General features: G+C 36.9%; 1 protein-coding gene across 1 annotated transcript; it reads left to right on the top strand.

The window, feature by feature from the left end:
- The first annotated feature begins 316 nt into the window (after window positions 1-316).
- On the top strand, window positions 317-7,909 carry LOC131331758 (transcription factor UNE10). Its single transcript, XM_058365659.1, has 6 exons — window positions 317-743; window positions 1,939-2,629; window positions 3,562-3,666; window positions 4,480-4,545; window positions 6,592-6,963; window positions 7,676-7,909. Exons 1-6 carry the CDS (start codon window positions 628-630, stop codon window positions 7,760-7,762), a joined length of 1,437 nt encoding a protein of 478 aa, XP_058221642.1. The 5' UTR covers window positions 317-627; the 3' UTR covers window positions 7,763-7,909.
- Window positions 7,910-13,298: the final 5,389 nt, after the last annotated feature.

Raw genomic sequence — 13,298 nt, 5'->3', positions numbered from 1 at the left:
TTTTTATATTATCTTTTGTTTCAACCCTGAAATACTATCTTTTTTTACTACGGAAAGTACTGCTGAAAAGTGAATCGCCAAGTGTTCTTGGAATGAGACTTAAGAGTTTCTTAATGTTCAATTCTCTTTACCGCGCGGCAACTCTTGGGCCGGGCTCTCACTCTATGCATAAGCGTGAGAAAGGTTGTGAGAAATGTTGTAGAGATCAGTTCATAGAGCGCGTAAGCTGACTCGGTACATTTCGCATTAACGACAAAAAAAAAGTGTTAGAAAAGTGGACTGACTATCCATTAATTGCTCTTGAAAGCATGGTGAATATACATACAATGATGATAGGAATTAAGCTAGCTAGCTAGTTGGCAAAATCTCTTTTGTAGATACTCCTCTTTCTCTGGCATCCAATTAGAATCCCCTCTCCCTTTCAATCTACTTATAGGGACCAAACTCTCTCTCCCCCCCCCTGTCCCCCATGCATGTAATACTGTTCTTTCTTATCCCCAAAATAAATACTCACTAATCCTTCCCCTCCTCCCAATCCTCTCCATCATTCTCACTCCCACTCAAGGAAATACCAACATATATAAAACCTAATTACTCTCTCTCTCTCTCTCCAAAATAGTAAGAGAGATGAGCCAGTGTGTTCCAAGCTGGGAGGTCGATGAGAACCCATCCCCTCCAAGGCTCAGTAGTACTCTCCGTCCTCACTCCAACTCCAATTCCATTCCCCCTGATGTCATTCCTATGTATGTATATTCTACTCTCCCTTTTTTTTCTTCCTCTCTCTCTCTCTCTCTCTCTCTCTCTCTCTGTTTAACAACAGTCCACTTTCTTAATTAGCACAGTACAAACGAAGGAACATGCTAAAGGCAGCCTAGTATGATGTCTTTAGCATGTTTAAAATGTTTATTAATATGTGTCGAAAATACATAATAGCATGTTTAAAATGTTCATTAAAATGTGTCGAAAATACATAAAAATTTGTAAAAGTTTATTAAAAAGTGTAAAAAATGCACCAAAGTTTTTTTTTTTTTTTTGGGGGGGTCTTTTTCTTTGCTTATGGTCAATGGAAGGTCTGACACTATCAATTATGAGGGGTAGTGTTTTTCTAAAAGGATTAATAATTGCCTTTTCTATGTAAAAATAGCTCGTATGAATAGTTTGTCTTTTTTTATTTTCAAATATATTTATAGTTTATTCTTCTCAATATATATGTATATCATTCTGTTGGCAAGAGTGGGATTATGCAACTCTGCTTGTATTATGTTCCAAGTCTTGTCTCTCACATCGCGAGTCCCAAATTTAAATAAACGTTGAAAATTGTGTTTTAGTTCATACTTAATTGAAAGGTTCATCGATTGAGCCAGATGAAATTTGTGTTAATAGTTAATACTCCGCTTGTATGTTTCAACTTGTCTGTCACACCGTGATCAGTCCCAAAATTAATGAAAGATGAGAATTGTGAGTCAGTTAATTGACAACCTCTATGTCAAAAAATCTGTTAAATTAGGTTGCTTTCCTCGCAAAAAGTGAGTTTAATTTGTCTTTATTAAAAAATTCGCATTTGTTAATTTTGCACCAAACTTTTGTAGATTATTGATTCGTCTCGACGAGAGAAATCGAAAAATCCAATTTTTTTTACTTTTATCCAAATATTATGGGAAATATCCATTTTTTTTTAAGCTAAAAAGATCCACTTTTTGCACTTTTTTAGCTCAAAAGTGGAAATTTTTCGATTTGTCTAATCAAGACGAATTAGTAATCCATTAAAATTTGGCACAAAATTAATAAACGCAGAAAAAATTAATTCATTTTTTACACTTTTTGCTTAGTGGAACTCAACCTTAATCCCATGACATTAATCCGATTATTGATAGGGGGATGTGAAGTTTCTTTATGGTTTGATGGTGGGGTTATATATATTATATTATTATATTACAGGTTAGACTATGAAGTGGCAGAATTAACATGGGAAAATGGGCAGCTAGCAATGCACGGGCTAGGCCCCCCGCGCGTGCCTACCAAGTACCCGAATTGGGATAAGCCACGCGCCGGAGGAACATTGGAGTCCATAGTTAACCCAGTCACCTACCTGCCCCAAGGCAAATCCGGGAGCGTAGACGAGCTAGTGCCGTGGTTCGACCACCACCGCCCTGCTGCATCTTCCGCCTCCGCCACGATGACGATGGATGCTCTCGTGCCCTGCTCCACCACCTCTGGAGAAGGAGGTAGTGCAGGACAGAGAACCGCGTCCGCGTGGACGCATGTGATGGACGGGTTGGGCAAGCACGTGGTGGGATGCTCCACGCGAGTGGGATCGTGCAGCGAGGCCAAGACCTGTGACGACGAAGTGCTGCTTAAGCGTGCGAGGGTGGCACATACGCAGGTGGCGGCGCAGGAGTGGAGCTGCAGCAGGGATAACAACAGCGTGGATGGGAGCGCCGCTTGTGGGAGGGAGAGCTGGCAGTTGACGCTAGACACCTGCGATAGGGAATTGGGTACTGTGGGCGGGTTCACCACTACTTCAATGGAGTCGCTTGGAAACACCACCAGCTCCGCCTTGCAGAGCACCAAAGCCACCACAACCGCTACCACCGACGACCATGACTCCGTTGGTCACAGTAGATTCCAGGCAACTCTCTTGTTTTATACTCTTTCTGTCCCAATTGTTTGGTCAATTTGAAGATTAAATTGTTACAAACTTACAATTATAAAGTGTTAGGTTTTTAAGAATGTACCCCTCACTTTTTATGATAGTATTAAATTAAATGTTTTCAAAATAGAGAGGGCATTAAGGGACTTTTCTTCAAGTCTAACTTAAAATTGGAACGAAGAGAGTAATATTTTTTTAGTGATTAATTATTCAGTGTATCCTAAACACTTTGATATTTCAAGGAGCTCCATTACCACACATTTTCATGCGAAGTTCATACACTCGATTCATCGGATGATTCGGATCCATGTAAATGTGTGGAAGGGAGATGCAATATGTGGCAGTGCTGCGAGCCTAAGAGAGCTCTTTATAACTTGTTGCTATTTTCTGAACCACCACAACTACCATAAAATCAAGACGGGTCCCCCAAAATTTGTACCTCCGCTAATATTTTCTTGTTTCTATCTTTTTTTTGACATGGTCATGATAATCTTGTTTCTTTTCATTCGCACTATGTTCTAGGTAAAATATTTGTGTGCTTGTGGACATTGTCAAAACGCTTTCGGGAGGAATACGGTTTTAAAAATGGAACTTAAGTTGTGATACCGACTTCTGTTATTATAAAATGATAAGTACTTCCGTCTCCTAATTTTCGTCACTTTGGAACTTTAGTACTATCATTTTGACACTTAAAAAATATATTCTAAAATATTTTTACGCCATTCGAAATATTTTAGAAACGCTGCAAATTAAATTAAAAATCACTGTACGAGATGTGACTTTCGAGTTAGAAAAGTGTTCAAAATTCTCTAAGGAATGAAAATTATGGACAGGAAGGAGTAGTTGATTAATTGTTTTTAAGTAAACTGTATCGTGATGGATAAATATTTTCTATTTTTCCTAATTTTTAGAAGAGAAAAGCAGGGGACGCGCAAGAAAAGAAAAAAGGAGGTGGGAAATCATCCATCTCGACTAAAAGGAGTAGGGCAGCTGCCATCCATAATCAATCTGAACGCGTATGCTCTCTCTCTCTCTCTCTCTCTCTCTCTCTCTCTCTCTCTCTCTCCCTATTCTACACACTTTTTATTATGTACTATGTTTTGATGGATATTACAATGTTTTTGTCAACTTTCTTATCTTATCGCCTACAAGTTGCAGGCATGAAAAAAGATGTCGGAAATTATTAGCGATTTAATTTAATTTCCCCCAATTATGACGAGGGACAAAGTGGTCAAATATATATATATATATATATATATATATATATATATATATATATATATATATACAGTTATTTTCAAATAAGGAGGTCCTTATTTTAGTTAAAATAAGGACCTCCCCATTTCTCCCATTTTCCAATTGAATTTCGATGATCCAATCCGCTCAATGTGTTTAGAACGTGATTTTAAGGGTACCCGCGAGAAATCGGCAAAAAAAATGACCGGGAAGGGCTTGATTTAAGCAGTTTTTATTTGAACCGTTTGATAAAAACATAACAAAAACTGCTCGGATGAAGCCCTTCCCGGTTTTTTTTTTTGCTGATTTCTCGCGGGTACCTTTAAAATCACGTTTTGAATATATTGAGCGGCTCGGATCATCAAAATTTGATCGGGAAATGGAGGTCCTTATTTTATTAAAATAAGGTGGTTCTTAGGAGAAGGGGACTATATATATATATATATATATATATATATATATATATATATATATATATATATATATTGGAATGATGGAATCTTTTATTCTTTTTTCAGCGTAACAAAATGACTTTATTCTTTACTTCTAAAATTGGAAACTTATTAGTAGTTACTCAATTTTCTTCTATATAGAAAAGAAGAGATAAGATCAACCAAAGGATGAAGACGTTGCAGAAGCTGGTCCCAAATTCCAGTAAGGTGTGAACCTCTTCTCTCTCCATTAATACTTTTTCTTTTTCCAATATTCTTTCATTTGATCCCTTTTTCTTCCTTTTTTTCAATTTCTAGGGGTTTTTTTTTTTTTTTCAAAGGATAGCCATGGAAACATGTGCAGTAATGTACGTATTGTATGGTTCCTATCTATAATTGCATCTTGTGTGGTACCCTATCATTATTTAAGGGCCCGTCTATAGGTATGAACTTGACCTTATACCCATATTAATAGAACTACGTATTCAATTATTTTATTATAATATCAACTCGACTGCTACAATTATTTCTCTTTTTACGTGACAGGATGTTGGTGATCTATCATTCAACACTTCTCTATCAACTTGACGCACCGCTTAAACAGACTCCACTCAATGGCTGAAAAGTATCAATCATTGAGTGGAGTTCTCATAAAATTAACGTAAAAAATGCGAGGATAGTATTTCCCATAGGAATATTATCTTAGTAGCCTTCTTCTTGTAACTATTGGAAATTCTAGCTATTAATTAGCATTTCTAACATTAAAGAATGAGCTATTTTGACTTCTTTTTTTTTGTAATACCCCTATAAACTACTCTATGAGCTATTAAATTGAATTGAATTCCAAACAAATGAACAGGCCTTTTAAATTAAGTACCCCGAATACGTTGTTCGAAACCTGATAAGTATTATCGATTTCTCTGTGACATGCTTATACGGGGCTTTTCTCCGACCATTTCTGCTCAATCATAAAGTATTGGAAAACACTCGAAGATGACTAAGAATTTAGTGGCCACCCAAAATAGACTATGACAGATTGATGTCATTGGAATAAGATGCGGTCCAATCTAACTTTTAATGAGTACAACTGGTGATTGTTACTACATCGGGTATCATTTTCATGATTCCAAGGAAGAATCATTCCAATGATCCCTTTTTTTTCTTCTTCTTTTTTTCTTTTTTTTTTGTGGAAAGGGGATTCCAGTGAATCATTTGAGTCCACAAAGACCCTTACCTACTGGGTCTACTTGACAGAAAGATGTTACTTATAATTTCTTGTGGAAAAAGAGAGCATTTAATAACACCGTCCTGTGGTCATATTGGTAGGCCATGAAAACCTTGTGCTTGTCTGGATTTGGAATCAATTCTTCCGAATAACTTCTGTGAATAAGTTATTCTCATTAATTTCGTTGCATCAATATGCACGCTACATTCATGTTGAGGATAAACCAAGCCCCCAAAATGTAACAATCAGGGGTAGAGCTATGTTTGGGGCTCTGGGGCCCTGGCCCTAGCTTCTCGAGAGTTCGAGTTTTGAAATTTCAATTTTGTATGTACCTAATTTTGAATATTATTGATAATTGTTCGTGTATAGCTACTTATAATCTTAATACTAATTTTTGTCCGATTTGATAAAAAATGGGTTATTTTATATTTTCAATTTCTTTTATAAATAAAAAATAAGTATATGATAGTTGATGTAGCCTAAAAAATCGTTTCAATGTACAAATGTCATAATGAATTGAAAAGTAAAAACTGTATGATATAATAAGTATACGTTCCGATACTAAGCTGCCCCCGGGATTAAAATTCTTGCTCCGTCACTAGTACCAATTAATTAGGGTTTGGTTATATAAATTCTTTTTCGCACATCTTCACAAAGGATCGAAGTATCGGACAAATTGTTTTCTTTTTTTCTTATTCAAATGTAACAAGATTACAACTCTCTCTAATGAACTTGTGTTTTTTTTTTTTTTTATAACTTCGAGTTCATATTATATTTTTGCTCCATTAATTGGGAGAAATTTTTGGATATTGGGTGGGCAGTCCATCTGGGCCGTCCAAAAATATGTGAGACAGCCCATATTGAAACCCTCTCTTTCTTCTTTCTCTTTCCAAATCCGAGTCGTCCAAAACAGAAATGGACGGCCCGGATGCGCCGAGTGAGTACCACATGGTAGGTACCCACCCGGCACTAAAAAAATTCTCATTGATTGGAGCTTCTAAAACATATCTGTAATGACTGATAAAGCTTATTTATGTTTGTGATTTCAGACCGATAAAGCTTCAATGCTCGATGAGGTTATAGAATATCTGAAACAGCTACAGGCTCAAATTAGCATGATGAGTAGAATGAACATGTCGTCCATGATGCTGCCTATGACCACATTGCAACAACAGCTCCAGTTGTCTATGATGGCTGCCGCTCCACTCGGGATGGGAATGGGCATGGGGATGGGCTGCATGGACATCAACACCCTCGGCCGGCACAACATCCCCGGAATTCCCCCTGTTCTCCACCCGGCGGCCACCGCTTTCGTGCCTATAACTTCGTGGGATGGCACGGCCGGCAATGATCGGTTGCCTCCTCCAGCCGGAGTAATTCCGGATCCCATGTCTGCATTCCTTGCATGCCAGTCGTCGCAGGTAAAGACATAGTGATATTTCTCGGGGCCTACTCCAGAATTTCGGTTCAGCGATAGCAAAATCGTACAGAAAGTTTCTGCAATTAATGCAAAGCTCTATCATAAATATTGATATTTGTTTGATTAAAATTAAAGTGAGCCTGATTAATTTTTCTTTATTGTCATTAACTATCTACTTTTACTCACAAATTTAAGTAGATTTTCACTTACATTGGCTATACATGAATAACCCAGAGCAACAATAACAAAGATTTAGATGCATTCGTCGTTAAAGATTTAGATGTATTTTTCTATATTAAAAAGTACAAAATTTTAGTGTTTGTTTTGAATCCAGTTGGTTCACTTGAACCCCCTCAAGTACTAATAAAGCCGTCATGCATACGTTGGAGTATGTTGGAGCGAAGATTTAGATATATTTCGTCGTTAAAATAAGGGGCAAAAAAAGATAATATTTTGTTACTAGTACTCCACATGTTACTTTTGTTTTTGTTTTTTGCACCGCTTTAAGTTTTATGTTCTCAAACAGTCAAACTTATTTAAGCTATTTTTGTTTTGTTTTGTTGGACTATACAGTAATATTTTGTCTCCAAATTTAGGTGGATTTTCATATTTTAACTTTGCACGAGTAACTCAGCGCCAGCAATATTAAAGAAAATCTAATATATATATATACACACACAAATAACTTTGGTGTTGATTTATTTGTGTTGCAGCCCATGAGCATGGATGCTTACAGCAGAATGGCAGCATTGTATCATCAGCAAATGCATCAAACTCCACCTTCCGGTACTAAGAACTAATTAAGGAGAGGATTATGCAAATCAAATCCCTTCTCTATTTTCTTAATTATTCAAATTAATGTTCTTATGACCAATTAAGGAGAAACATATAATTGATTTGGAATCATACATGGACCCACAATGATATTGCATATACTACTTGCACGAGGGAGTGTGTTAGGTTCTACTAATACTTACGTACTTACTTCTTCTTCTTCTTCTTCTTTCGTAACTAATTACTTATTTTAATTAAGCTCTACCAAGGGATCCGAGTGCTCAATTAGTACTCTTCTATATTTCCTCCTTTTTTTTTTAATTACCACGCAAATAAGATGTGTATGTTTGTTTATTTTTAACATATAAGCAGAATTTAACAAGCTTTATGTACTGTTAGAATATGTGTGAATGTTAAATATCACATCAAAAAATAGAAAAAGCGTTGAATCTTAATATACGATTGGGTGGCTCACATCTTACAAGATTTTAACATTTTAAGTGAATACGGGGCTCATTCAATGTTTACTGAGGCCCAAGTAATGTTAATTGAAGAGTCTGGTTTTCAAATACTCAAATACGGCATGGAAATCCTTGTAACTCCTAATCACCATTCGATGAGATCCGGTAGAGCAATAGCTAGGATCAGGCTGATCAGCACTAGCTCATCGGTAGCACTCTCTGCCCTCTTATTCTTCAATTCCCCTTTTACGTTTTCGCTCTCAGTTCTCGCTGTAATATACTAATGAATAGTATAAAACCTTTTTAACAGGAGTTTTCAAAAAGCTCTTGCTTCCATTTTCTCTTTCTCACGAGCGCACATCATGCGCCTCAAGTTCGGCATATTGACTTCAAATTCATAATTTTTTTTTTTTTAATCTCTTTCAGTGACTTAACATCGCACGTGCCTGTCAGTCAGTAAGTAGCATTTATGCAATAAAAATAAAAATAAACAGACGCAGGAGTAGCAAATTATTGGACTCACTGTTTACCAATTGTTTCGCAAATGTGTCTTCTCACATCAGCACCGTATTAATCGACTGGCCCGTCGAGTACGTCTTGTATATCTATGCCCCTTGCAAAGGAAACACCTATACATGCAATGCTCGAAATTCATGCCTACGTTCTAGTTTCTTCTCTTTAGCGATCAACCTTGAATTAACGTCCCGTTAGAAAATCGGAAAAGAAAATTATTTATTAGTCTTTTCCTTTAACTAGATTCTGTTCAGTTGTTGAAAATGTCGCCCGAGGAAATGGATTCCTAGAAAAAGTGAAGCAAGTTGAAGTAAAGGAGAATTAAATTTGTTTTCCTACGTGTGTTTTCTTGACAAAGAATCCTGCAAAAAAAATAAAATAAAATTCACATTTGGCTGGATCTGTTTTGTAGAGTATGTACCGATAAAAAGTTGAGATCATGGATCCCACAACTTTTTTAGTGACTGAACATATAGAAAGTTATAAGAATGTTGATTTCTAATTCTTGTGGTGCAATCGAACGGGGCCTAGTAACTTCACTAAAAAAAATGATAATAATTTCTCTGCACTAATAAATTCTAAATCATGCTAGTAATAGAGCCCACAAGTTGACAAGTACCTCCCCTTGATTGCCTTCGACATTCCATAGATATCTCAGTTCATATATTGGCCAATGAGTCCTCTTTAATTAGGCTGGTCGGTAGGGCTGTAAACGAGATGAATCGAGCCGAATATTAGAATGTTTAGATTCGTTCATTAAGTATTTTAGCGAATTCGAGCTCGAGCCGAACTCAATGAAAATTATGATTAGCCGAACTCGAACCGAGCTTGCCTAGGTTTGGGTCGAACTCGAGCTTGTTCACGAACCTTAACGACCTAATATTATCATATATTTATATTATCATATAGGTCTAAAGTTGCAAATAAATTTTTTAGTATGTACATAAATACGTTCATATACATATAAAATGATAAAAACATATACATAGGCAAGTTTTTAGTAATTGTAAACGTTTAGACTTGTACTACAAGTTTTAAAATTTTCACAGTATAAGTATATAAAATCTTTATGATATACATATACTTTAGGTTCGCGAGCCTAATCGAGCCGAATACTGTTACGTTCATGTTCAGCTCATTTATAAAACGAGCCTAAAATTGAGGTTCAGGTTCGGTTAATTTAGTAGACGAATCGAACTCGAATGACCCTTTACCGAATCGAGCCTCGAACAGTTCACAAATGGCTCAGTTCATTTACAGTTCGACTAGTCGGCTTATATTTTTATTTTCTGTAATAGTGGTAAAGTAACCAAATATGTAATTTTTTTTTATCATAAAAGCAGAATTTATATTAACATGAATGGGATTTTTGGATAATTCAAGAGTCTGGACCGTCTACGCGGACCTCGATTAATCCTGGGACCCAATCCCATCGAGAGTTTCAATTAAAAATAAAGTAAAGCTCTGTATGAACTGACTCTAAAAAAATTAACAGTTTCAAACATGAGACTTTGCAACTAGTTAATAAAGGATTAGCTGATTAGGATACAGCTAGCGCATAAGTAATGTAGCAAAACGAGCCCTTGGCCATTTCGGTTTCTTCACAAGGTAGCAAATACTGAGCGAGGCATGGTTGGTTTCTCTCTAAATTTTGTTTTTGCTTTTTCACTTTCTCAAATTCTTCTAAGAGTTTTCGAGTCAATTTCTCAGTTTCTGAATCGTCTTCGATGGAGAAATCAAAAGGTTGATCATCATGCTTATGAATGTGGTCTTTATTGCACATGCGATCGATTTTTGGTTTTAACCTCTCTGCAGTTTTTCTATTTAGTTTTAGCTTTGCTCCGATTTTAATTAGACTTCCCGCAAGCGAATAATGGGATTGGCCCACTAGACTCAGTTGACAGTGCACGCAAGATGGCCCGAAGATCTCGTGAGTACTAAAAATATGCTTCTTTTTTTTTTTTTTTTGAAAATGTCAATTTCGTATCATAACAAGCCCGAAGGCAAAGATTACATCGCTAAGTACAAGAGTGCACCGAACTACCTACTCCGGGATTAATGGACACCCTGCAAAAGCAAATCAACACTAGGTGCCGATATGAGAATCTCATCCAAGACTAGGCAAAGATAAATCGAAACGAAATTCCAGTACAAACGATTACAAAAAAAACAGATGTAATCAGAACAACAAACAGATCACAAGCGAAAAGGCCGGCCGAAGACCAAATCCTCCTTCACCCTGACCTGCAGCCGTCACCGCCGGCTCAAGGCTGGCCCACGACAGAAATCAACCAAATAGGCAGCCTTCCGGTCCCATGAACTGCTGTCCTTTTAGCACGCTGGCCAATCAGAGAAAACTCCGCAACAAGCCTCCGCTGCCATGGCAAGCTCCAACCACGCAACCGAAGCAAACCAAACTAGGTCCGGCTGGCTGAGCGTGGTCACGGCGACCGATAACCGTCAAGAAGACTATCCGTTGAAACCCATCCACAACCCATACCAGAACATGAACGAAAAAAGAAATTATTTGGCCACCACTACAATCTCACTAGATCCGGGGAGACCCGAATCGGTATACAACCGGATTGAGAAAATCAGCCGGTAGAGGAGACGAAAAAATTGTCGGAAAAGGAAAAGAAAACCCTAATTCCAAAACACCTCACCTTATTAAACCCAACTACCAACTTGTAATACCCGCCTCGGAAATTTCGGTATTTCAATTACTTTTAATTGAATTATATGTTTTGGGGGTTAAAAACCTTAAACAATAGAACTTGCGAGGGTATTATAGGTGATTTGTGATTAGAACATAAGTTAAAAATAGGTCTCGCTTGCACACGATAATCTTTATATAGGTTTACGAGTATCCTGGGGAGATATTTCTCCCCATTCTTCTCTCGTACGTGTACGTGTACGTGTGTAGAGAGAGAGAGAGAGGGAGAGAGAGAGAGAGACGGTTGGAAAGAGGAGAAGAAAAAACGGAGAAGAGAAAGAGGAGAAAAACCCTAGTCTGTTCTTCACGAAATTATTCAAGGTATCTAGAAAACTTGTTAATTTCTGGAATTTTTACTAAGGGTTCAATAGTGTGTCTATTGCATTGTGTTAAATTTTCAGAATTTTTTGAGAAATATGGAAAAAGATAAAAATCGTAAACCAAGCTGTGGTAGGATTCCTGTTTTTGAACAGACAGCTTACAGAGCTGCGTTTTTCATCAATTTTTGTTATGGTTAAACGATTCTCTTGATTATGGGTCCTTTTGGGTTTGAAAGATTGATAAATTGATGATGTTTTGGCGTTGGAATTACTAAAAAGTATTAAGTATTCGATTTTTTATGAATTTTCGAACACAAACTGTTCTGCTAGAAATTGTATTGCTCTGCTTAGAATTTCTGAGTTTGGAGGTGATTTTGACTAGGTTCCTTTGTTTTGAAAAATCAAGGAAAAATCAAGGATGAACTTTGATGAGTGATAATGGTGTGTACCAAATTTGGGATTTATTAGAGGCATATTCTAGGTTTGGCGGAATTTACAAGTTGGTGTGATCCTGCTGGATTTTGTCTTTGTGGTTCCGACATGTCTTGGGAAAAACAGTCATATCTTTTAGTTCGGGTATCGAGTTTGCGCACCGATTTTTTATTTGGAAACTAGACTTGTATGCCTTTCTGAATATGTAGGGTTTGTGGCTTGTTTTGTTATAGGTTAAATCAGTTTTTGGTTTGAAGTTGGCGGATGTGCAAAATTTGTTATCTTGGACAGTTGTGTGAGTAATTTCGGACAAGCATAAATTTGTCGTTCGGACACTATGTTGGGCAAACTTTATATCAAAATTCATGTACCGGAAGTGTACTTTCTAACGGTAGTGGTCTCATGAACTAGTTCTAAACCTATTAAATGTTATGATCATTCTAAGACAGATTGGTTGAGGAATATGTTGTCTTTTTGGAGAATTGGGAAGTGTTTGAGTTTCACACTTATTGTGGGATACTTTTAGGTATGGACTTGGACATATTTGTATCCGTTAGACATTATTTAGCTTCTTATTAGCTTTATAACATTGTGCCAAGTATTCGTTGAATTAGTAACTAATATGAGTTAATTACTTGTGGCTAGGTAAAGAGCCGGTCATTCGGGAGGTGCCGAAACCTTAGTTTGGCATACTTCGGTCGACGCAAAGGTGAGTGTATTTGATATAGTTATGTTCAATAAAGTATTACATGGTGGTGATTGTATATCATGCTAATTGGGATTTAGTTATTGATATGTGTTTGTTGGGTGTTGATTGTACTCGCTAAAGGATTGTGGAGTGAGTCACACCATATCGTGGGCCATGCCGTCTAATTAACGGTGAATGAGAATGTGGTTTGCGGGACACAATACTTTGGGTACATGGGATGTGGCAGACGTGCCACTGTATGTTAGTGTTTACACATGTGGTTATACGATTGAGTACTTATGTTGAGTTTTGTGTGGTTTACATTCAAGTGAGATATTCCTTCGGGCTCTGTGGTATTTTATTGAATGTATTTTATATCTCACACACTCTGGTTTTCCTTTTTGGATTGCCAGGTCACAGGTGGTTGTAGAGTTG

Source organism: Rhododendron vialii, chromosome 7a (genome assembly GCF_030253575.1).
Source record: "Rhododendron vialii isolate Sample 1 chromosome 7a, ASM3025357v1".
NCBI classification, from domain to species: Eukaryota; Viridiplantae; Streptophyta; class Magnoliopsida; order Ericales; family Ericaceae; genus Rhododendron; species Rhododendron vialii.
Note: the sequence above shows the minus strand (reverse complement) of the source record. Positions and strands in the feature narration are given on the sequence as shown.

What these genes read in the sequence shown, in the direction of transcription:
- LOC131331758 (XM_058365659.1), top strand. Translation starts at nt 628, where the DNA reads ATGAGCCAGTGTGTTCCAAGCTGGGAGGTCGATGAGAACCCATCCCCT. An exon ending in TTGGTCACAGTAGATTCCAG is followed by an intron (nt 2,630 to 3,561) that starts GCAACTCTCTTG and finishes CCTAATTTTTAG; the next exon opens with AAGAGAAAAGCAGGGGACGC. An exon ending in TGGTCCCAAATTCCAGTAAG is followed by an intron (nt 4,546 to 6,591) that starts GTGTGAACCTCT and finishes TTGTGATTTCAG; the next exon opens with ACCGATAAAGCTTCAATGCT.